The sequence below is a fragment of the Papio anubis genome, chromosome 4 (genome assembly GCF_008728515.1).
Source record: "Papio anubis isolate 15944 chromosome 4, Panubis1.0, whole genome shotgun sequence".
NCBI classification, from domain to species: Eukaryota; Metazoa; Chordata; class Mammalia; order Primates; family Cercopithecidae; genus Papio; species Papio anubis.
The window spans coordinates 114509373-114532808 of NC_044979.1; the positions used below are offsets into that span (position 1 = coordinate 114509373).

The following is a 23436-nucleotide window of genomic DNA, read 5'->3' on the forward strand; positions in this document are numbered from 1 at the left end:
TGAGCCAAGATTGCACCACTACACTCCAGACTGGCGACAGAGCGAGACTCCGTCTCAAAAAAAAAAAAAAAAAAAAGAAGAAAGAAGGAAATTCTGACACATGCCACAACATGGACGAAAGTGAGGACATTGTGCTAACTGAAGTAAGACAGTCACAAAAAGACATATAATATATGGTTCCACTTACACGCGGTCCTTATAGTAGTCTAATTTAGAGACAAAGTAGAATAGTGAATGCCAAAGGCTGGGAGGAGGAAAGAATGGGGAGCTAGTGTTTACTGGGTATCGAGTTTCCATTTGAGAAGATGAAAAAGTCCTGGAGACGGATGGTGGTTGCATAAGAATGTGAACGTACTTGGTGCCACAGAACTACACTTGAAAACAGTTAAGATGGTAAGTTTTACATTATGTGTATTTTACCACAATTAAGAAAATTTAATTATGGGTAGTTGAGAGAATGTGGTCTTCCTCAACTTACGGTAGGAAAAGTCAAGAATAACTTAAAGGCTGATAATAGCATTTTAGAGGTCGAAACTGATCAGAGAGGCTATTCCATCAGGCTAGACTAGCTCAATAGTGACTTTTTCCAGGAGTAGAACCGCTGGGAAGAGAGAACTGGGCAGTGAGGAAAGCGAACTTGTTCAGTTAAGTTTGATTTTCTGCTTTAACGAGGGGCTTCCTGAGTTCCTTAATAAGATCCCCTCCCAAAAGAGGCACCCTGGGTCTCTGCGTCTCCCAGTCATGTCCCCGCCCGCCGGGCCAGAGCAATGGACTCTCAGGAGGCAGGGGAGGCGCGGGCGAGGCGGGTGGGGGAAGGGCGAGGACTCACTCTTCCTTTCCTCCTCCGCCGGGGCCCTCCCCGATCCCTGGCCCCGCCCCGGCTCCCTGGCTCCGCCTCCTCCTCCCGACCCCGCCCCGACACCTTGGCCCCACCGCCCACTCGGCTCCGCCCCGGCGTCCTGGCCCCGCCTCCGCCGCCCGGCTCCGCCCCGCTCCTGGCGGACTGCGAGCAGGAAGCGCGCGGTGGCTCTGCCGACGCCGCGTTTGGAAAGGTGTGGAGGGGGCTGGGGGCGCAAGTCGCGATCAGGCTGCGTCTCCTGCCCGCCCAGCCACCTGCGGCCCTGGCCCCACCCCGCCGCTTTGGGCCGCTCAGGTTCGCGGCCGCCCCCGCCCCGAGCGCCGGCTCGGGGCTCCGCTGCTCTGGCCTGGGAGGCGGGGCCGGCTGCGCGGCGTCATGCATATGCATGAACGGCGCGGCGGCGGCTCCATTGTGCCCTCGGAGCGGGCGGCGGCGCGATGGCGCGGGTGGCGGCGGCCCCGGGGCGGCGGGCGGCGCGGAGGGCGGGCTGAGCGCATGGAGCGGCGCGGGCCGGGGGCCGCCACGGCGAGGGGCCGGGCCAGGCCGGGCGGAGGTGAGCGGGGCCCTGGGGGTGGCCCCTGGCAACGCCGCCCGCGGGCAGGTGCGGGCCGGCGGGGGCGGGCAGGTGCGGCAGGTGCGGGCCGGCAGGTGCGGGCGGGCAGGTGTAGCCAGTCGCCCGGGGCGCCCCAGTTCGGTTGCGGCGCCGCGGTAGGGTTCGCAGCCGGGCTGGGGCTGAAGGCTCTGCCGCCCACCTGCCGGCACCTGCCACGCGTGCGTGGTGGTCTTGGGCAGGCTCGGCCCCGTGGGCGTCAGGGTCGTCCAGCCCTCCCCTGAGTCTTTGTTGGAGGCTGGCCGAGGGGTGTAAGCGGCGCTCGGGGTTCTCCTGAGCGATGAAGGCTGGCCGGGCCTTCGCTCCAACCTGATCGTTCCTGGCTCTGGGGCCAGGCAGTCTCACCTACATGGTACGCCCCTCCGCTCCCACTTACGTGCCCACCAACAGGGCAGTGTGGGGGCCCGCTGAGGCCGTCACCTGCTCGCGGAGGAGCTGTTCCGCTCCTGGGCTGAACGACGCTGAGCTGCCAGCCCCCAGCTGGCAGTTTTGATGAGGACACCCCTTTGCAAACTGGACATACTGAAGCTCAGGCGTGAGGATGCCCTGCTCCCCTGAGGTGCCTTGTCTTCCCTAGTGCCAGGTGTCCTTCACCGCGGCACCCCCACCCGGTGCCTTGTTTACCCCTCCACCTACCCTGTCTCTCCTCCCATTCCCTGGACCCTCTACCCTGCAGTGTTCTGCCTCTCCTTCTCCCTAGGGTACCCTCTTTCCAGTATTACAGAACATCCATGGTGGTGTCTTTAATTTGTGTCATCGCAGATTTCACAGGGACACACATAGAACATGTGACTTGGTCTGAGACCGTGGTGATTATGGATAGGATGGACACAGACTCACCACCAAGTTCTGGCAAGCTAGAACCGGAGGGCATCCCTTGATGCTTAGTGAAACAGGAGAAGTGAAGGAATCTTAACTTTCAGGGGTACTGACCCTTGAATGGCCCTTGTCATGCCCAGGGGGTAGTTACAAGCTGGAAGTGTAAATGAGGAGAACAAGCAGATGACAGTTGCCGGTGTAGATTTCTGAAGGACAGGCCTAAGATGTTTGGGGAGCATCTTGATTATTGGGATTGAGCTCCCAAGGGCTGATGAGATGAAAGTGGTCATGTGTCCTCAGTCCTAGGATGCCACCAGATACCCATCTTAACACATTGTAAACTGATGCCAGGTTAAGGTTGTCCCTTCAGCTGTTCACTGAAACGTCTCATGCCTGGGCCATTGCTTATTCCTGGACTTTTTGATGAACCCCGCATCCTGCCTTAGCCCCACGCTTAGGCAGTTTAGTACTGTGGCCTTACAGGTAGAGGGGGCAGGACTTTCAGCTACCTGTACATGTGAGCACCCCACTTTTTGCTACTAGGGACCCCGCTCCTGCCCCATTCCAGAGCCATCATTTCTTCAAGACCCTTTGACTCCATTGTCACCCAGGTTGGATCCTGACCCTGCAGTCTTGGAGACAGTGAGACCTGATTTGTGACCTATTGAGAAGGGTTGCCTGCCACAGGGCCCACTTGCTGGTCCTGCTCCTAACTGACTAGGCAGGCAGAGAGGTGGCATGGAACAAGGCTCAGGAGGCCAACCAGGAGACTTGGGGGTGCAGCTACTCTGGGACACTTGGGGAAGAGAGGTCTGGGTAGTGAGTTGTGTAGCTCTGTCTAGAGGAAGATGTGATCTGACCCCCAGAAAGCCTTGTGGCCCTCTAGACTGACCTTGTCCATCTTTCAAGGGGTCCTAGCTTCCAGTTGGAGTTAGTTTACAAGGAAAGTGCCAGGCACTAAGACTCTTGGTGGGCATGGGCCTTGCCTGATCTGGAATCCAGATTCCAGGCTCCAGGCTGTTCCCAGCCCAGACTCAGAGCCAGGAGATGGGAGGAGGATCTGCACACACACAATGTAGAAACGCTTCCCTATGATCAGGGGCAGAGGGTCAAGGATACCAGACCTGGAGACTGGAAGTCTTTCTAAAGAGACTGTCCTCAGAGAGGAGACCAGAGGCATGAGTTCGGGTCGGCAGGAAATCCCCCTGTGCAGTGAAGAGTAAGCTCAGAGGGAACTGGAAATTGTGGTCTCTGTCCACAGCAGAGAAGCATCAGGGGTGGAATTCCCCAGGCCCATGTGACATAGGAGCCTGCTGTGGGCTCCTCCCCTCCCTGTACCTGCCCTGTGCCACCTTCTCCCCAGCTCACTCCATTTCCTAGATCTGAGGCTCTCAAACTATAGTTCCTGGACTAGCAGCAGCAGTAGCTGCAAACTTGTTAGAAATTACAGGCTTAGGCCCCAGCCCAGCCTACTGACTTCAGGTGGAGCTAGGCAGCCTGTCATCACCAGCTGCAAGCTGGTTTTGATGTGCTGTAGTTGAGGAGCTGCTGCCCTAGGTGACCTAAAATGAGGCAGTTCTGCACGGAGTGCTGCCTGCACTTTGAGGCCTTTGACCAGGGGCGGGGGAAGGAGGCACCTCTGCTTGCCTGCCAGATTCCCTCCCTGCGCTTCTTGGGACAGCAAAGTGGCCAGGCCAACCCAACCAGCTTTCCAGTAGGGAAGGATTGTCACAGCAGTTCTGCGGATACAGAAGGCTGGTGGTAGCAGTTGTATTGTAATTAAACTTCTTATTTTGAAATTATTGGCTGGACACGGTGGTGCACATCTCTCAATCCCAGCACTTTGGGAGGCAGAGGTGGGTGGATCACTTGAGGTCAAAAGTTCAAGACCAGCCTGGCCATCGTGGGGAACCCTCATCTCCACTAAAAATACAAAAATTAGCCAGGCATGGTGGTGCACACCTGTAGTCCAGTTACTTGGGAGGCTGAGGCAGGAGAATCACTTGAACCTGGGAGGCGGAGGTTGCAGTGAGCAGCCTGGGTGACCGAGCAAGATTCCATCTCATAAAAAAGAAATGAAAGATTCATGTGCATTATAAGAAATGACACGGGCCGGGCGCGGTGGCTCAAGCCTGTAATCCCAGCACTTTGGGAGGCCGAGATGGGCGGATCACGAGGTCAGGAGATCGAGACCATCCTGGCTAACACGGTGAAACCCCGTCTCTACTAAGAAATACAAAAAATAGCCGGGCGAGGTGGCGGGCGCCTGTAGTCCCAGCTACTCGGGAGGCTGAGGCTGGAGAATGGCGTGAACCCGGGAGGCGGAGCTTGCAGTGAGCTGAGATCCGGCCACTGCACTCCAGCCTGGGCTACAGAGCCAGACTCCGTCTCAAAAAAAAAAAAAAAGAAATGACACAGAGAGATTCATTCTATCCTTTACCCAGTTTCCCCCAATGGTAACAGCTTGGAAAACTTTAGTGCAACATTGCACCAGGACACTACATTGATACAGTAAAGAGGTTACACCTGTTGCCTTTTTTTTTTTTTGAGACAGAGTTTCACCCTTGTTGCCCAGGCAACAATGGACCTGGCTCCATTGCCAGTGAACATGAACCCCATGAAACCTGCCCTGCCCCCCGCGCCACACCGGTGAGTGTGGGCTCCTCTGCCCACCCCTCAGGCCCTGGGGTTGGGGGTGTCATTTCTGGACCCAGGCCTCAGTGCAATCGGCTCACTGTGATTGGCTCACTGCAGCCTCCACCTCCCGGGTCCAAGTGATCCTCCTGCTTCAGCCTCCTGAGTAGCTGGGATTACAGGCCACCATGTCCAGTTAGTTTTTGTATTTTTAGTAGAGACAGAGTTTCACCATGTTGGTCAGGCTGGTCTCAAACTCCTGACCTTAGGTGATCCACCTGCCTTGCCCTCCCAAAGTGCTGGAATTACAGGCGTGAGCTACCACACCCAGCCTTTTTTGTTTTGTTTTTTGAGCCAGAGTCTTGCTCTGTCGCCCAGACTGGAGTGCAATGGCATGATCTCAGCTCACTACAACCTCTGCCTCCTGGCTTCGAACGATTCTCCTGCCTCAACGTCCCAGGTTGCTGGGATTACAGGCACCTGCCACTACGCCCGGCTAATTCTTACATTTTTAGTAGAGATGGGGTTTCACCATGTTGGCCAGGCTGGTCTCGAACTCCTGACCTCAAATGATCCACCTGCCTCAGCCTCCCAAAGTGCTGGGATTACAGGTGTGAGCCACCACACCCAGCCTGTTGCCTTCTTATATTCACGCCCACCTTCCTCCTGCCAAAATTATAGAAATGGAGAAGATATTAGTACCTTTAGTACCTTTCTCCGTTACCCCCACATTTAACCCCTGGCAATCACCAACCTGTTCTCCATTTCCCTAATTTTGGTGTGTCAAGAATGCTAAATAAAGGAGTCATACACCACGTAGCCTCTTGGAATTGGCTTTTTCCACTCAGCATTAATTCTCTGGAGATTCATCCAGGTTGTTGCATATATCAGTAGTTCATACCTTTATATTGCATCCCGGCTATGGATGTACCACCGTTGATTTAACTATTCATCCACTGAAGGACATCTGGGCTGTTTCCATTTTATGGCTATTACAAATAAAGCAGTTATAAACATTTGTGTACAGGTTTTTATGTGAACATAAGTTTTCATTTCTCTGAGATAAATGCATACAAGTGCAGTTGCTGGGTCATAGTAGGGTAGCTGCTTGCTTAGTTCCATATGATACGGCCAGACTGTTTTCCAGAGTGGCTGTACATTTTACATTCCCACTAGTAATGTGTGAGAGATCCAGTTTCTCCTTGCCAGCATTTAGTGATGTCACTATTTTTTATTTTAGCCATTCTGATGGATGTATAGTGATATCTCACTGTGGTTTTAATTTGCATTTCCCCACTGACTGGTGATGCTGAGCATCTTTTCATATGCTTATTTGCCATCTGTATATTCTCTGGCAAAGTGTCTTTTTATGTTTTTTGCTTATTTTCTAATTGGAGTTTTTTATTTTAATTTTTTTTTTTTAGTTTTGAGAATTCTTTTTTTTTTTCCAGTCATCGTTCACTCTGTCTTCCAGGCTGGAGTACAGTGGCATGATCATGTCTCACTCCAGCCTGCACCTTCTGGGGTCAAGTGGTCCCCCACTGTAGCCTCCTGAGAAGCTGGCACTACAGGTGCATGCCACCACGCCCAGCTGATTTTTAAATTTCTTGAGGAGACAGGGGTCTCACTATGTTGCCTAGGCTGGTCTTGAACTCCTGGGCTCAAGCAGTCCTCCTGCCTCAGCCTCCCAAAGTGCTGGGATTATAAAGAGTGAGCCACTGTGCCTGGCCAAGAATTCTTTATATGTTCTAGATACTAGTCCTTTGTTGGATATGCAGCTTGCAAATATTTATCCTGGCCTATATCTTACCTTTTCATCCTCTTAGCAGGGCCTTTCACGAAGGAAAAATTTTAATTTTGATGAAGTCTAGTTTATCGGTTTTTTTCTTTTATGGATCATGCCTTTGGTATCAGGTCTAAGAACTCTTTGGCCTAGATCGCAAAGATTTTCTCCTATGTATTTTCCTGAACATTTTATAGATTTATGTTTTACAGTTAAATCTAGAAACCATTTTGAGTTACTTTTTGTGTAAGGTGTGAAGTTGAGGTGTTTTGTTTGTTGTTTTGATGCCGGGTTGCTCCACTGTCCCAGCACCATTGGCTGGAAAGGCTGTCCTTCATCCTTTGAATTCCTCTTGCACCTTTGTCAGACATCGTTTGGGCCTATTTGTGCAGATCAGTTTCAGACTCTCTGATCTCACCTATTAGCCCATGGTTCTGTTCCCCTGTTGGTACCACACAGTTTTGATTACCGTATCTATATTCTAAGTCCTAAAGTCTGTGTATGGCTGCTCAAGGCCCCACCCAGCAGCTCTGGGGAGGAGTTTCTGGCTATTGGCAGGTTCCTCTGTCCCCCAACATCAGTATTCCTGAGTCACGCTGTGGGACTGGGATTGCCACCCCTACCTTGCCTGGCTGGGCCATCTCAGCTTCCAGGCCTGTTCTTGCCCAGAGTCCAGGTGCCTAGAGCCTTCTGGAGCCATCAGCCCCTGGTTTTCCTCACCCCTGCTTCCTGGGCAGGACTTGGACTGGGGGAGCAAGGGGAGGAGCATATGGGCCAGGAATCAAGTCTTGCCTGCCCTGAGGGTGTGAGGAAGTCCAAACCACCGCCCTCTCCCTCTTCCCTAATTGCTACCCCCTAGCTCGGTGGTGGGTGGTGGGAAGATCCAGTGAAAGGCCACATGCTTAGACTCCCCAGGCAGAGCTTAGCTCTATGTCTCACCTGCTCTGGGGCCCTGGGCACACAGCTTGCCCTCAGAATCTCCAGGTCTATATTTTGAGGGGTGAGGCTGTTCCTACCTCCATTGGTGAGGCCCTCGGTCAGCACAAGAAATGGCAGCCTAGATGAATGCGGGGCCACCCTCTCCTGGGGCACAGAGAGGTCATGTGAGTGCTGCGATGGCAGGATGGCACCAGTAGTCAGCACACCTCAGGTGGCATGTCTGTGTGTGTGGCAGCCTTGCAGGCCCTAAAAGGGAGTGATATCCAAGGCGAGCATGCCTGGGGACTCCTGAGGAACAGCGGAAACGGGTACTCACACACCCACTGCTTGGCCTGTGCTGCAGCCAGTGTTCCTCTGTGGATAGCCCAGGCAGGCAGAGGTGGATGTGGCAGGTGGTCTTGGGAGTGTCAGGACCCAGGGTAGTGCCAGTGAGGGCCCTTCAGGGACAGTCCAGGGGCAGGGCCCCAGGGGGTGTCTGGGCCTGCTTTGGTAAGGGGCTTGCTTGTGGCAGTGTTGGAAGGCGTGGCACTCGGAAGCAGCCTGAAGGTGTGGTCACTTCCGTGGCTTGTTTACTAAATGGGAGAGCAAACTTAGCATGGCACGTAGAAGTCCCATGGTGCCAGCACTGTGGTCCTGCAAGTGTCCTGCTGCATCTTCCCTGACACACCCCCTCTGCTGCCCTGTCCTGGGCACCAGGTCCCTGGTATCCACTCAGCCCCATCTTGCAGAGTCGCTTCAGTGTCCCCCCAGCCCCTTGCTTAGAAACACTGGCCAAGTCGCAGTCCCTGCCAGGTCTGTGGGTACCCACCCTCCATCTATTGTGCTGTGTGTCTCTGCCCTCTCCTGGGGGTGTCATGGATGCGCCAGTGGGTCTGCGCGCCTGGCCCCTATGACCATATCAGCCTCAGGCAGCCCCCACTTGGTGGAATCTGGGTCAGTTCTGAGGTCCCCTGGCCTGGAGCCCTTCTGCTAGCCTAAGGAGGGCCCTCTTGTTGGGAGGGGCTGCTAGCCAGGGCCCGGGTTACTGGTCCCATACCCCATTTCAGCAGGCATCCTGCATGTCCCTCCCCAAGGCCAGGATGGAGGGTTGTTGGTTGACCACTGCACTCCTGTGATCACCGCACCCCTGCACTCTCCTCCTTGGCTTTCTCAGCCCCTGGCCTCCAGAACCGACTATGCCCCTACCTGGGCTACTCAGGGTAGGCAAGACCTTGAGCAGGACCTCACGCTGACTGGCCCTCTGTCCTTCACCCCAGGGCCTTCTGAGGGTTCCTGGCTACCGGCTCCTCTCTAAACCCCAGTTTCTACGGGGTAGCTAGGATTGTCCCTGGCTTTATATGGATAGCCAGGCCTCGGTGTGGGCGGGAGAGTGGGGAAAGTATTTGGAATCAGGAAGTCCATCTCTAGGGTTGATCCAGGGACTCCGGGCGGCAGGGCCTGGGTCAGAAAGGGTTCATGCTGGCCTCCAGTCTGGGTTTGTGGGGGCAGAGCCTCACCAGAGTGGGTGGGGTGGGCCAGTATTAGGCTCCTCCACTGCCTTGCCTGCCATCAGAGCCCAGGGGTCCCTTATTGAGAAAGAGGTGGGGCCTGCTGGCACCGGGGTCCCTCCACCCTGCCGAAAGGGTCTCCTGGCTGCATCTCAGCTAATATCCCTTCCTTCCTGTCGGGCAGCCAGAGCAACTGAGTTCCAGATAAACACTGTCAGACCCGGCCTATAGGCTGCTCCATTGCCAATGAACTCCATGAACCCCATGAAACCTGCCCTGCCCCCTGCGCCACACGGGTGAGTGTGGGCTCCTCTGCCCACCCCTCAGGCCCTGGGATTGGGGGTGTCATTTCTGGACCCAGGCCTCAGCAGCCTCTCTCCCTGCAGTGATGGTTCATTCGCATATGAGTCTGTGCCTTGGCAACAAAGCGCCACTCAGCCGGCTGGATCGCTGTCCGTGGTCACTACTGTGTGGGGAGTTGGCAACGCGACACAGAGCCAGGTAAGCACCCACTGGGGCCCCATCCCCGAGCAGACAGAGCCTCCCAGCGCTTGGCAGTGCTTAGTGCCTCCTCAGAGCTCTGAGAGACGAAGAGGCTGAGAGGTGAGGACAGAGAGGCTGAGAGGTGAGGACAGAGAGGCTGAGGCATGACATGAGAATGGGGCCTCCTGAGTCTCCTAAGTCTTTGGACACTGGTTCTCTTTCCACGCCTGGTGTGGGATTTTCTTCTCCTGTCTTCACCTAGCCTTTACAAAATGCCCCAACCTACCTGTGGACAGCTGCTTTCCCTGCTTCCCGTGCTATACCCTGTCCCCTCCACCGCTCCCCCAATCCGCTTGCCAGGCCTCTTGGTTTCTAGCACTTTGGAACTGCTGCATGAAGCACATTGTTTGGCTGGTTCCCTTTGGTGATTCCTGCTTCCTCATAGGTTTTGGGGAACCCTATGGGCCCTGCAGGGAGTCCCTCTGGCGGCTCCATGATGCCTGGTGTGGCAGGGGGCAGCTCCGCCTTGACCTCCCCACAGTGCCTGGGACAGCAGGCGTTTGCTGAAGGCGGCGCCAACAAGGGCTACGTGCAGCAAGGCGTGTACAGCCGCGGGGGCTACCCTGGGGCCCCCGGCTTCACCACTGGGTAAGCAGGTCCCCTCACCTGGCAGGTATGCTAGGAGCCATCAACTTGGCAGGCACCTCAGAACTGTGGCGCTGATCAGCTGGACGTTCCCTCTCTGCTTCCTGCCAGCTCCGACAGCTGTAGTGGAGGGTCTAGAAAGAATGGGCTCCCCCTGAGTGCTGCATGCCTCTGGGCTAAGCACGGTCCTGGCCCTCACGAGCCCACACAGAGAGTGTGGCAATCCTGTGTCTCCTGCAGGTATGCAGGCGGCCCCGGGGGCCTGGGCCTCCCCTCACATGCTGCAAGACCCTCCACTGACTTCACACAAGCGGCAGCTGCTGCGGCTGTGGCTGCTGCGGCAGCCACTGCCACCGCCACAGCCACAGCCACCGTGGCTGCTCTCCAAGAGAAGCAGAGCCAGGAGCTGAGCCAGTATGGAGCGGTGAGTCCCCCTCAGCAGCTCCTCCCACGTGGCAGCCAGCCTGAGGGCCTGGGAGGAGGTACTCAGCCAGACAGTGGGCTCCAGGGACAAGCACGGAATATGCCAGGGCTCACGAGGCCAGTAAAAGAGAGATGTGAGGAAAGGAGTGAGGGTCTGAGGGGAGAGGTTTCTGGGGTGTCCTGTGAAAGGGTATGGTGCCCACATGGGTGGATGGGTGGGTGGTATGCCTATCTTTTGGAACCCTTTGTGTGTGGGACCTGGACCATTCTTTTTTTCTCTTCCTAGATGGGGGCCGGACAGTCTTTTAACAGCCAGTTTCTGCAGCATGGAGGTCCCCGGGGGCCTGGTGTCCCCACTGGCATGAACCCTACTGGCATGGGAGGGGTGATGGGCCCCTCTGGCCTCTCCCCCATGGCTATGAACCCCACCCGGGCAGCAGGAATGACGCCCTTGTATGCAGGGCAGCGCCTGCCCCAACATGGGTATCCTGGGCCTCCCCAGGCCCAGCCACTGCCCCGACAGGGGGTCAAGAGAACCTACTCTGAGGTGAGTGTCCAGGTCACCTAGTTTGGGACCTTGGGTACCAACTCCCTCACCCAGGCACTCTTTAGAGCTGTGGTAAAGAGCAGGCTTCTGGCTGGGCGTGGTGGCTCATGCCTATGGTCCCTGCACTTTGGGAGACCAAGGAGAGTGAATCCCTTGAGCTCAGGAGTTTGAGACCAGCCTGGGCAACATGGCGAAACCCTGCCTCTACAAAAATTAGCTTAGTGTGGTGGCATGTACCTGTAGTCACAGCTCCTTGGGAGGCAGAGGTGGGAGGATTGCCTGAACCCAGAAAGTTGAGGTTGCAGTGAGCTGTGATCGCTCCCCTACACTTCAGGCTGGGCAACAGGAGTGAGACCTTGTTTAAAAATAAAAAATAAAAAAAAAAAAGAGCAAAAGCCAGGCCTTGTGGCTTACGCCTGTAATCCCAGCACTTTGGGAGGCTGAGGCAGGTGAATCACTTGAGGTCAGGAGTTTGAGACCAGCCTGGCCAGTGTGGTAAAACCCCCATCTCTACTAATAATACAAAAAATTAGCTGGGCATGATGGCGTGCACCTGTAATCCCAGCTACTTGGGAGGCTGAGGCAGGAGAATTGCTCAAACCCGGGAGGTGGAGGCTGCAGTGAGCCAAGATTGCACCACTGCACTTCAGCCTGGGCGACAGAGTGAGACTATCTCAAATTTAAAAAAAAAAAAAACACAACAGACTTCTGCATGTGAGAAATGCCTGTGCCTGACAGTGTCACAGCAGGATCTTCAAGGGGACCAGGAAATCTCCATTCCCCCAACCCTGCCACACATGAGACTCTGCTTTCCTTCTGGAACCAGCTCCCCTGATGCCTCTTTTCTCCCCTCGGGCATTTTGCCTCTTGTTCAGGTGTATCCAGGGCAGCAGTATCTGCAAGGAGGCCAGTACGCACCCAGCACCGCCCAGTTTGCGCCCAGCCCTGGGCAGCCCCCTGCCCCCTCCCCTTCCTACCCTGGGCACAGGCTGCCCCTGCAGCAGGGCATGAGCCAGTCCCTGTCTGTGCCCGGCCCCACGGGACTGCACTATAAGGTAGGGCAGGCTCCTCTAGGCCCTGTGCCGGGCTCCATGCTGAGTGCTGTGGGACAGGGGACCTTGGGGCAGTCCTGTCCTCAAGAGTGACAGGGTGGCTAAAGGGGCCAGCAGGGTGTGTAGGTCCATGTGTGCTTATGGACCACAGCTCTACAGGAGATGGGAGATGGGGGGTGGGGGGGTCCTGACCAGTGTAGGAGCAGCTCCCGGGGTTTGGGATCCACTTCCGAAAGGACCCTTTACAAGATTAATGTATCTCAGGGGTATCCAGTGCGGGGAGCAGCAGGCAGGCACCCAAGACATTTGAATGTCCTTTATGGAAAAGTGTCCTCATTCCTTCTGCTTGCTGCAGAGAACTCCAGTGAGAGGATGAGCCCTCGCTGCTGGCCACGCACCCTTTCTGGGTACATGGGCAGAGTGCACCTCCCTGGGAGCCTGGGTGCGCCGGGTGGTGCAGCTGGGGGGAGGAGAGGAGGAGGGCTTAGTGTGCCTTTATCTTTTCAGCCCCTCCGACCTGTTTGATCATTTTCCTCTGTGGCTATGATTGCTTTAAGTAGTGTTACTTGTAGATTATTTGGAAAAATACAAGAGAGTGTAAAGAAGACCATGTGTGGTGGGCTTCTAGGGTCAGGTCCAGGGGGCCCCGCTAGAGCCCCAGGTGCATGCAGTTTTCTCTCCTGCAGCCCACAGAGCAGTTCAACGGGCAGGGCGCCAGCTTCAACGGGGGCAGCGTCAGCTACAGCCAGCCTGGCCTGAGTGGGGTAGGGGGCCTGGCTGGGCGGATGGGCCGGGAGGCTCACAGGGTGGGCATATGGAGAGAGGGCGACCGGGCAGGCACCCCTGGGGCTGCCTCCTGTCCACCTCTGTTACCATGGTTTCCAGTGGGTGCTCCATGAACAGATTCCACTCCCATCCACCCTGGCATTCTGCCTTGACTGTTTGTGCTCAACCCTACAGCCTACCCGTTCCATCCCGGGCTATCCCAGTTCCCCACTGCCAGGGAACCCCACGCCACCCATGACCCCAAGCAGCAGCGTCCCTTACATGTCACCAAGCCAAGAGGTCAAGTCTCCCTTCCTGCCTGATCTCAAGCCCAACCTCAACTCCTTGCACTCATCGCCCTCTGGTAAGTCTGTCCACTCTTGGGACAATGGGGTGACAAAGCCAGGGTGGGTATGGGGGAATCACAGGACTCCAAAGAGTCCTGTAGGATCTTGGGGGACAGGGGGTGGCTGCCATATCCCTAAGAAAAGGGCTGGGTGCGGTGGCTCACACTTGTAATCCCAGCACCTTGGGAGGCTGAGCACAAGAGTTCAGGGTTACAGTGAGTATGATCTTGCCACTGCACTTCAACCTGGGTGACAAAGCAAGACCCTGTCTTTTAAAAAAAAAAAAAAAAAGCCAAGGATTCCATCTTCTTAAAGATAAGTCGCTTAGTGCCAAGCCTTCACCTTTTTGTTCTGTTTGTGGGTTTCTTTGCAAAGGAGGCTGTGGCTCTTCTCTCTAGAAAAATACCCCTGTGCACAAAATGTTGTATATAATTTCAGGGGATTTATGAACCCCCCGAAGCCCATTCCAGGGAGACCACAGCAGCAGAAGTTGGGGTCGTAGAACTCTAAACGGAGCTGTAGGGCAATTGCAGGTGGCCCTCACACATCTTGGCCTCCTAGTCTCTCTGAAAGCACTGGAAACAGCTTCTGTCTGGATTGGGGACATGTTCCCCTATTATGGTTTATGGGACTTTGGGCTGGGCTGCCGAGGCAGGAGACAAAAGAGAACATCACGACCAAATGCCCAGGCCTCAGGAGAGATGCTGCCCATGGCCCCAGCCCCAGGGCACCACTCAGGCCTGCCAAGCAGTGCTTGACAGGAGGGGCTCCCTTCGCCAAGGTCCCCGTGGGGAAGGTGACTGGGAAGCCACTGCCCTCCTTGAGTGGCACAAGATGCTCGGGCTGGGGCAGCCCAGCTCACAGCCAGTGGCCTCTGCTTCCAGGAAGTGGGCCTTGTGACGAGTTGCGGCTGACCTTCCCTGTGCGCGATGGGGTGGTCCTGGAGCCCTTCCGCCTGCAGCACAACCTGGCTGTGAGCAACCATGTCTTCCAGCTGCGAGACTCAGTCTACAAGACCCTGATGCTGAGGTGAGCTCCGCCTGGCCCCCACCTGACCCCCACGTGGTTCTGTTCCTCCTCCCACACTCTCAGGGCCCGTTTTCTGGGTGTCCACCCATCTTCCTAAGCAGGCCTGACCTGGAGTTGCAGTTCAAGTGCTACCACCACGAGGACCGGCAGATGAACACCAACTGGCCAGCCTCGGTGCAGGTCAGCGTCAATGCCACGCCGCTCACCATCGAGCGCGGCGACAACAAGACCTCACACAAGCCACTCTACCTGAAGCACGTGTGTCAGCCAGGCCGCAACACCATCCAGATCACCGTCACCGCCTGCTGCTGCGTGCGTGTCCTGCGGTGCCGTGGGGGCGGTGCCATGGGGTGGGGCGGGGTGTGGGCGGGGCCTGGCCCAGCGGCGCAGTGGGAGCAGAGCCAGGACCTGGGCGGGCCGCTGCCTCCTGCTGTTTTGCTGCCTGCTGCTTGCTGCCTGCTGTAGCGTGTGTGCCCCCTTGGGGGATGGAGAGCAGGCCATGGGGGCTTTATTATTTCAGAAAAATACGTTGCTTCTCCTTGTTACTGCCTTGTATTTCCATTTTAATCTGTCATCCTTGCCCTTTAGGAAAGCGATTCAGTAATACACCCTAGCTGTTTTCCAGTTAGAATAAATTGACTAGATTTGATGGTCACATTAATTATGTAAGAGAAACCAGGCTGTGCAGAAAGCTCATGGAGCTCGGAGTCCCCAGCTGATCAAGCATTACCAGTTCGAGCAAGCATCAGAGTCACCCTTGGGCTAGAGGAGAAAGGCACGGCTTATGAGTGCACTAGTCAGCCTGGGCATGAGGGCCTTAGGGATGGGGTGGCCACACACCGCAAATTTATGGGATGTGGCAGATGTCAACACAGACCCAGCATCTGTGACTGGATGTGCGAGCAGGGGGGACGTTCAAGGGGACTTGAGTTGATTCTCTTGATGGAGAGGTGGTGACTGGGTGATGATTAGACAAGCAGGATGCCCAGCACAGCTACAGAGATGGGTACAAGTGTGGGCAGGGTGCTGAGGCCAGGAAAGGCAGCTGGATGGGGCCAAGCCACTGAGGAATGTTGCTGGCTGACCCTCCACCCCCAGCCCACCCTGCCCTCAGCCTTGTCCCTCCCCCACCTGGCAGCCCCTGACACACACTCCCCTGCACACCCTTTACCTGGCCAGGGTGGCCCCTGGCCCAATTCTCCCCAACGACACCAACAACATCCTCCCGTTGTTTTGCAGTCCCACCTCTTCGTGCTGCAGCTAGTGCACCGCCCGTCCGTCCGCTCAGTGCTGCAGGGCCTCCTCAAAAAGCGCCTCCTGCCTGCCGAGCACTGCATCACCAAGAGTGAGTGGCCCCTGCCCTTCAGCTGCCAGGCAGCCATCCACACTCTATGTGGCCCATGCCCAAGCCAAACAATCCTCCTTGCGGGCACCTCCTCATGCCACACCAGGTCATCTCCTTGGACAGGTGGCTCTGCAGTAGGGGCAGTGGTTAGCTCCAGGTGGCCCCTCAGAGTTGTCAGTGGGTCAGTGAGTGGGTCCCTGCCTAGTTGGTATCCCCATTCACACCTCCCCATCTTGAGGACCCTTTACTCAAGTCCATTACCTTGTTGATGTCAGTAAAGCGGAACTTCAGCAGTGGCACCATCCCTGGCACCCCTGGGCCCAACGGAGAGGACGGGGTGGAGCAGACAGCTATCAAGGTGTCCCTGAAGTGCCCCATCACCTTCCGCAGGATCCAGCTCCCCGCCCGAGGTCATGACTGTCGCCACATACAGGTAGGTGGTTACTGCAGAACCTTGGCGGAATTTGCTGCTGCTAAAATATCTTGAGTCAATACATCAGTGTCATTCTCTGGACGGACATGAACTCCTAGTGCCTTGGCTGTCAGGCTGACAGGACAGGCCTCCCCCGTCAAGGAGGCAGATGGGCCTGGCTCCCCCAAGACTAGGCTATTTTTTCTTCCAAATATAATTATCATTTTACTAACTTTTTTACTGCCTGCTTCATTATGGGTCCAAGTTTTTTTATTTATTTATTTATTTATTTTATTTTTTTTTTTTGAGATGTACTCCCACTCTGTCGCCCAGGCTGGAGTGCGGTGGCGCGATCCCGGCTCACTGCAAGCTCCGCCTCCCAGGTCCACGCCATTCTCCTGCCTCAGCCTCCTGAGTAGCTGGGACTACAGGCCCCTGCCACCACGCCTGGTTAATTTTTTGTATTTTTTTTTAGTAGAGACGGGGTTTCACCATCTTAGCCAGGATGGTCTTGATCTCCTGACCTCATGATCCACCTGCCTCAGCCTCCCAAAGTGCTGGGATTACAGGCGGGAGCCACTGCATCCGGCCAAGAGTTCACGTTTTGAAAGGCATAAGGTTGCAGGGTCCAGTCTTCCTGCCCTACCAGCAAGGGTGACTATCGTTAGCATGTCTGTCTTTGCAGAAATACTGTGGGTATGGACAAATAGACGCACAGCGCACTGTCTCTGTAGTTACGTAGTGGTCCCTATTGCACAAACTGCTCTGTGCTGTCATTTTTCTTCTTGTAATACCATGTTCTGAGGCCGGGTGCGGTGACTCATGCCTGTAATCCCAGCACTTTGGGAGGCCAAGGCGGGTGGATCACGAGGTAAGGAGTTCGAGACCAGCCTGGCCAGCATGGTGAAACCCTGTCTCTACTAAAAATGTAAAAATTAGCTGGGGCATGGTGTGTGCCTGTAATCCCAGCTACTCAGGAGGCTGAGGTAGGAGAATCGCTTGAACCCGGGAGGCAGAAGTTGCAGTGAGCTGAGATCGAGCCACTGCACTCCAGCCTGGGCGACAGAGCGAGACTCTCTTTCAAAACAAAACAAAACAAACAAAAACACCATGTTCTGGAAGTGGGTCCTAGTCAGCACAGCTGCCCGATTCTTGCTTTGGCCACATGGCATTCCAGTCCCAGTGAGAGCTGTTTGGGCTGTTCCCAACCTTGATCCATTAGAATGATGGTGCAGGGAAAACCTGGTAAATGAAGTATCTCAGATATGCATGTAAATAAGTCACACATTCCTGAAAATGGATTGCAGAGTGACCAGGTCTTCCCTGTCCTGCCCACAATGAGAAACTGATATTCTCCCCATCTCTCTGTAGTGCTTTGACCTGGAGTCATACCTGCAGCTCAACTGTGAGCGGGGGACTTGGAGGTGTCCTGTGTGCAAGTGAGTCTCAGATGCAATGTGTGATGGGGGAGGGGCTGGTGCTTTTAGAGGCTTTCATGGGTGAAACCTCCAGTGGCATCATCAAAGACACAAGCCTGGTGGGAGAAGTCGCCGCATGGACTGGGATTGTGCAGCTCAGTGCAGAGAGCTCGTATAGGGTGGCCTTACGCAGGGTCATCTCATGCAGTCATCTTGTGCAGAGTCACTTCATACAGGGTCACCACATGCACAGGATCACCTCTTATTATCACCTCACACGAGGGTCAGTCATACAGGGTCACCTTGTACTGTCACCTCACACAGGGTCAGCTCACACAGAGTTACCTTGTTCAGTTGCCTCACATAGGATTGCCTCATCCTGGGTCACAGCTGACAGGGCTGAGAAATGACAGGGCCTGTGCCCAGGACAAGGTTGTGTAAGGTCTCTAAGCTGTGTCCCTTTTTTTCCCCACAGCAAGACAGCTTTGCTGGAGGGCCTGGAGGTGGACCAGTACATGCTGGGCATCCTGATTTACATTCAGAAGTAAGCATCCTTTTCCTGTGATCCCTGCATCTGTGGCCACTGGAGGGCAGCCCCAGGACGTGTAGGGGGATGTCCCTTGCCAAGTGCAGCCTTCCAGCCTCTTTCCAGCATGGAGCAGGCTGCATTCCAGGCCAGAGACAGCGTGTGTGTCCTACCTGAGTGTTGGTGCTGGGCCCAGCGTCCTGCTGGGCGTGGAAGGTGCTGGGTGGCAGCAAGCATTTGAGTGGGGGAAACTGCCTGAAAACTTAGCCCAGGGCTGGGAGGGGCAGTGGGTACCGGGTCAGCAGCAGGCCAGGAGGTAACCATTCCCCACATGTCCCTGCCCAGCTCTGACTATGAGGAGATCACCATCGACCCCACATGCAGCTGGAAGCCAGTGCCCGTGAAGCCTGACATGCACATCAAGGAGGAGCCGGACGGGCCGGCACTGAAGCGCTGCCGCACCGTGAGCCCCGCCCACGTGCTCATGCCCAGCGTGATGGAGATGATCGCCGCCCTGGGCCCCGGCGCTGCCCCCTTTGCCCCCCTGCAGCCCCCCTCAGTCCCTGCCCCCAGCGACTACCCTGGCCAGGGTAAGTACAGCAGGCTAGCCTTGAACCTCAGATGACCCTGGGCATATGGCCCCTCTCCCCAGATCAGTCTCCTCACCTGCAAGAATGTGGCTATGCAGGCTGCACACCTAGGTTATCAGTGTTTCCACACAAAACATGCTATGGGGCACCTCCCGCTCCTCCCATCTCAGGGACGTGGCGGTGAAGGCATAGTCTCGGCTATGGTCCTAGGAAACAGACAGTGGGGCTTCCACCCTTCCTTCCCCCTGTTTGGAGTAAGGGGCTCTTGGCTGGAACACCTCCACAGACTGGCCCCATCTGGGGCCCCCTCTGGGACCCACCTCACACGCGTGGTGCGTGCGTTTGTGGCTGCTCCCATTCCTATAACCTCCGAGACCTTCAATCCTAGGAATGTCCCAAGGCCAATTCCCTTGGCAGCAATGAGAAGAAATGCCCTTTTCCAAATAGCGACTTCTGCAAAACCCGCTGTTGTTTGTGGGTGAGCACTGCAAGTCCCACCCATGCCACAGCAAGCCCCCCTCCTGGCCCCTCTGCCAGCGGTAGCCTTCCCCAGCCCTCACCCAGGCCCCAACTCTCCTCTTGCAGGTTCCAGCTTCCTGGGGCCTGGAACTTTCCCTGAGTCCTTCCCGCCCACCACGCCCAGCACCCCAAACCTTGCTGAGTTTACCCCGGGGCCACCCCCCATCTCCTACCAGTCTGACATTCCCAGCAGCCTCCTGACTCCAGAGAAATCTACCGCCTGCCTACCAGGCCAGGTCAGTGCCATGCTGAGAGGCCAAGGGGGCCTGTCTCCCCAGGGAAGCCCCTGAGCTGTTTTAACAAGTTCTTCTCTGTGTCTTCAGATGGCACCAGCAGGTCACCTGGACCCCACTCACAATCCTGGGACACCAGGACTACACACCTCCAACCTTGGGGCCCCTCCAGGTCCCCAGCTGCACCATTCAAACCCTCCCTCAGCGTCCCGGCAGTCCTTGGGCCAAGCGAGCTTAGGGCCCACGGGTGAACTGGCCTTCAGTCCTGCCACAGGCGTGATGGGGCCCCCCAGCATGTCTGGAGCTGGGGAGGCCCCGGAACCAGCTCTGGATGTGAGTACCAGGCCCCATGCCAGGGAGTGCGTGGGAGCCAGGGCTAGAGGTGGTGTGTCTGTTGTCCCTGGGTTCCGAGTGTGTTGTGGAAGGGAAGACAGTGACCCCTCAGAGAGCCGGTCAGATGAGATCAACTAAATGCAGCTTTTGTTCACGAGTCAGATACCTGGAGTAGCTGTGGGTGGGATGCGATGTACCACATTTGTGTTCATGAGGGGCCTGGATGCCATACGGGCGACGCAGAGTCCTCAGAGGAGACTGTGCTGGAAGCTGACAGCGCGGTCCTTTGAGTCAGATTTCATCTGTCCATTTGCTCAGTAGCCCTGGGCCTTGACTCACAGGTAGAATGGGAGTGCACACTCTACATGGAAGACAGGACTGACTGTCCCTGGACCATAATAGAAACTCATTGGCCGGGCGCGGTGGCTCAAGCCTATAATCCCAGCACTTGGGAGGCCGAGACGGGCGGATCACGAGGTCAGGAGATCGAGACCATCCTGGCTAACACGGTGAAACCCCGTCTCTACTAAAAAATACAAAAAACTAGCCGGGCGAGGTGGCGGGCGCCTGTAGTCCCAGCTACTCGGGAGGCTGAGGCAGGAGAATGGCGTAAACCCGGGAGGCGGAGCTTGCAGTGAGCTGAGATCCGGCCACTGCACCCCAGCCTGGGCGGCAGAGCGAGACGCCGTCTCACAAAAAAAAAAAAAAAAAAAGAAACTCATTGAAGTTCAACATGAAAAAAGTTAGGAAGAACAGCTCCAAGCAGAAAATCCTAGGGGCGTGGAATTCCACCACCAGCATTCACCTTGGGGAATCACGGTGGGGATCCCCACGCAGGCCGGTGCACAGAGAATGTGTGGAGTGGCTGTGCTCCCTCACATCCCGTTTCCTGGTGGTATTGAACAGCATGTTGCGAGCTGTTCTGGCCTCAGCAGCCTTGCAGGGAGGTCCCGGGGGTGGCGTGTGCCTCCTTGAGCACATGCAGGCCTATAGTGGGGCCCCGCACCCAGCCTGTGTGTGGGGAGGGGCTGCTCAGCATCCCCACTGCACCTGGATGGGATGTGGTGACAGGATGGTCACTCAGGTGTGGCCAGTGACCAAAGCTGCTAACATAGTTCACTTTGTCCTCAGCTGCTCCCAGAACTGACCAACCCTGATGAGCTACTATCCTACTTGGGACCGCCCGACCTCCCCACAAACAACAATGACGACCTGCTCTCTCTGTTTGAGAACAACTGATCCTGTGTTTACCCCAGGCCCGGCGGGGACACGCTCACAGATGTCACCACAGCCCTGCCCTTCATGCCCAGCCCCCTGAGACACCCGGTGGTCTCTCCCAAACCTCCCCCAAAACACACCTGGAGCCAGAGCCTTCTGCCGCCAGCCCTGTGCTCGATTGGAGGGGCTCCCAGCCCGGCAGCCCTCGCCACCTCCCTCTACCAAGCCTGCTGCTGCAGAACGGTTTTTGCTGAGGTGCCCCTGCCCAGCCCTCTCCAGCCTTGTCCACGCACACCTCACACCCCTGGTCTCACAGCCTCACACCTTGTCCTTCCACCCCTGCCTGCCCCCGCCCAGCCTGCTTCTTGTCCAGCATTGATCCTTCTGTTTCAACAACTCCACTGGGCAGAGCTGGGCATCTGGCGGGGCTGGCTCTGTCCCCTGCGCCTTTGGCTCCAGTGGTCCCTGTGCCTGGCAGTCCAGCTCTTGGAACCTCGCTGAATGGCAGCCTCTTGGGGGCCTGGAGCTCTGGCAGCCCAGCCGTGTGTCGTGTCGGGTTCCTCTCCCCACCCCAGCTTCAGGCAGAATCCTCGGGGTGGGGGAGCTACAAAGCACAACAATGTACATAGTGTAGAAACACTAACAGCTGGGAAAGGGGAGCCAGCTGTCCAGCCAGCATGTTCCTGTTGTACAGCCCGGTCTCCCTGTGCACTCTGCTCCTTCCCATGTGCAGACAGATCAGGGAGGAACCTCCAGTGGGTGGGGGACAATGAGCTTCGGCCCGGCCGAGGGGGGTGGGTGGGCTCTCAGATTCAGCTCTGTGTAAAGATTCTCTAGCAGGCTGCGCTCCCAAGTTCCCTGTTTCTGTGAAAGTGAAGAATTAGTACAGCTGTGTTTTTTAAAGCCACCTCTCCGTCTCCACCCCATGGTTCCACACCCAGGTGGGGAGGAGGAAGCCACTGCATCTGTTGGCTCAGGGCCCCAGCCTGTGCGAGCAGGGCGCCCGGGCTGTTGTGTCTCCTGTCTGTGCCGATCTCTATTAAAGGACTCCCTCTTGGTGGGCCTGTCCGAGTCCCTCCTTCATGCTCCCAGGGACTATTTTCTCCCCTGTAAGCCAGCGACCTGCCTAAAGCTTGGGCCTCTGTGCCTGCAAAGCCTGTGCAGGCTCTGGGGGCCGGGTCGACCTTCTAGTGGCTTTTGGGACCCCAGGTTGAGCTCTGGATGTTCCAAGCTAAGGCTCAGCTATTCCCGCCCCATAGTAAATTTCCTTTTCCCTGGAATTTTCCAAGTTGGCTTCAGCTGAAGAGCTATTTTGTGAAGCGTTCCAGGCTTGCCCAGGAGAGACATTTGCCACTATGTCACCTTATCTGGGCTTGCCCTGGGGCACTGAGCCAGCTGTTTGGCAGTCCCAGCCCAGCCAGGGGCTCCTTCTCAGCTCTTGTCCCTGGGAGGCCTCTGCTTGTCACTTACCAGAGATTGCAGAGGTGTGTCCTGCCTACCATCTGCCTGTCCAGCTTGGTGGGGGTCTGGGTCACCCTTTCCTCCTGTCCTGGGCCCCATCCTTGAGGGCCTTCCCAGCCAGCCAGCAGGAGAGGCAAGAACTGGGGGAACATGGAAACCTAGGGGAGGAGGGGAGCTCTGGGCATCCTCAGGCTGGCAGCCAAGGCCTGCCCCTTGAGGCACTAGAGGAGGGCATCTGTCTGTGGGAGCCCAGAGGCTGCAGGGAGGAGAAGGAGGGAGGTGTCTGGTGTGAGCATTGTTCCTGCAACATTTGGGACCACACAGGTGGGCTTCCTTGTTTCCTGACAAAGTCTCTGTTTCCAGCTCTTCTGCCCTCTCTGGACGAGGGAACAGAAGTGGAGGAAACAAAAGAAGCAGCAGTGCACACACTCCTGGTGCTGGGTGTGGAGACAGCCCAGTGCTGTCCCACTCAGCCATGGCCTGATCCAGGCCGCGGGCCCTGCTTTCTTGGGTGTCAAACAACTGTGTCCTGAACATCTGATGCACCACCTGCCCTGCCTGTTGCAAACGTGATGCTCCTGGATGGAGTGGAGAAACCGGAAGACTGGGACAAGCAAAAGACTGCAAACAACCCAGAAGCCCATCCTCAGAAGGCTGGAGAAATGATAGAGGAATGCGTGGGCACCGTGGCCCTGTGCTCCGTCATGAACACATCTCAGAAACAACGTGGGGTGAAAAAGCAAGACAGTTCATACAGTATGATGCCAGTTTTATAAATGTCAAAACCAAATACGTATGGGATTCATACCCAGGTGCTAAAGTCACCAAGGAGGGCAGGGAGTCAGCACGACACAGTGCTCACCCATGGGGAGGGGACGGGGCCGCGCTCAGGGAAGAGCAGAGATGCTGGAGGTTCTGAACCTCAGGGTCAGTGGTGGCTTCGTGGGTTTCACTTTATT

The 23436-nt window shown here is 56.2% G+C and overlaps 1 protein-coding gene across 8 annotated transcripts; it reads left to right on the forward strand.

Moving 5' to 3' along the window:
* The first annotated feature begins 967 nt into the window (after positions 1-967).
* On the forward strand, positions 968-22080 carry ZMIZ2 (zinc finger MIZ-type containing 2). Of its 8 annotated transcripts, none has more exons than XM_009202999.4 (19): positions 968-1052; positions 9316-9427; positions 9503-9632; positions 10060-10262; positions 10500-10683; positions 10969-11229; positions 12105-12284; positions 12968-13045; positions 13242-13410; positions 14278-14422; positions 14524-14734; positions 15662-15767; positions 16043-16200; positions 17551-17618; positions 18073-18141; positions 18469-18713; positions 19299-19468; positions 19556-19798; positions 20930-22073. In XM_009202999.4, exons 2-19 carry the CDS (start codon positions 9378-9380, stop codon positions 21035-21037), a joined length of 2778 nt encoding a protein of 925 aa, XP_009201263.1. In that variant the 5' UTR covers positions 968-1052; positions 9316-9377; the 3' UTR covers positions 21038-22073. The 8 variants fall into 8 exon arrangements, with proteins under 8 accessions (XP_009201263.1, XP_003896080.1, XP_009201262.1 ...); XM_003896031.5 differs by lacking the exon at positions 968-1052 and adding an exon at positions 1268-1412 and having other exon boundaries at positions 9518-9632; positions 20930-22080; XM_009202998.4 differs by lacking the exon at positions 968-1052 and adding an exon at positions 1313-1412 and having other exon boundaries at positions 20930-22080.
* Positions 22081-23436: the final 1356 nt, after the last annotated feature.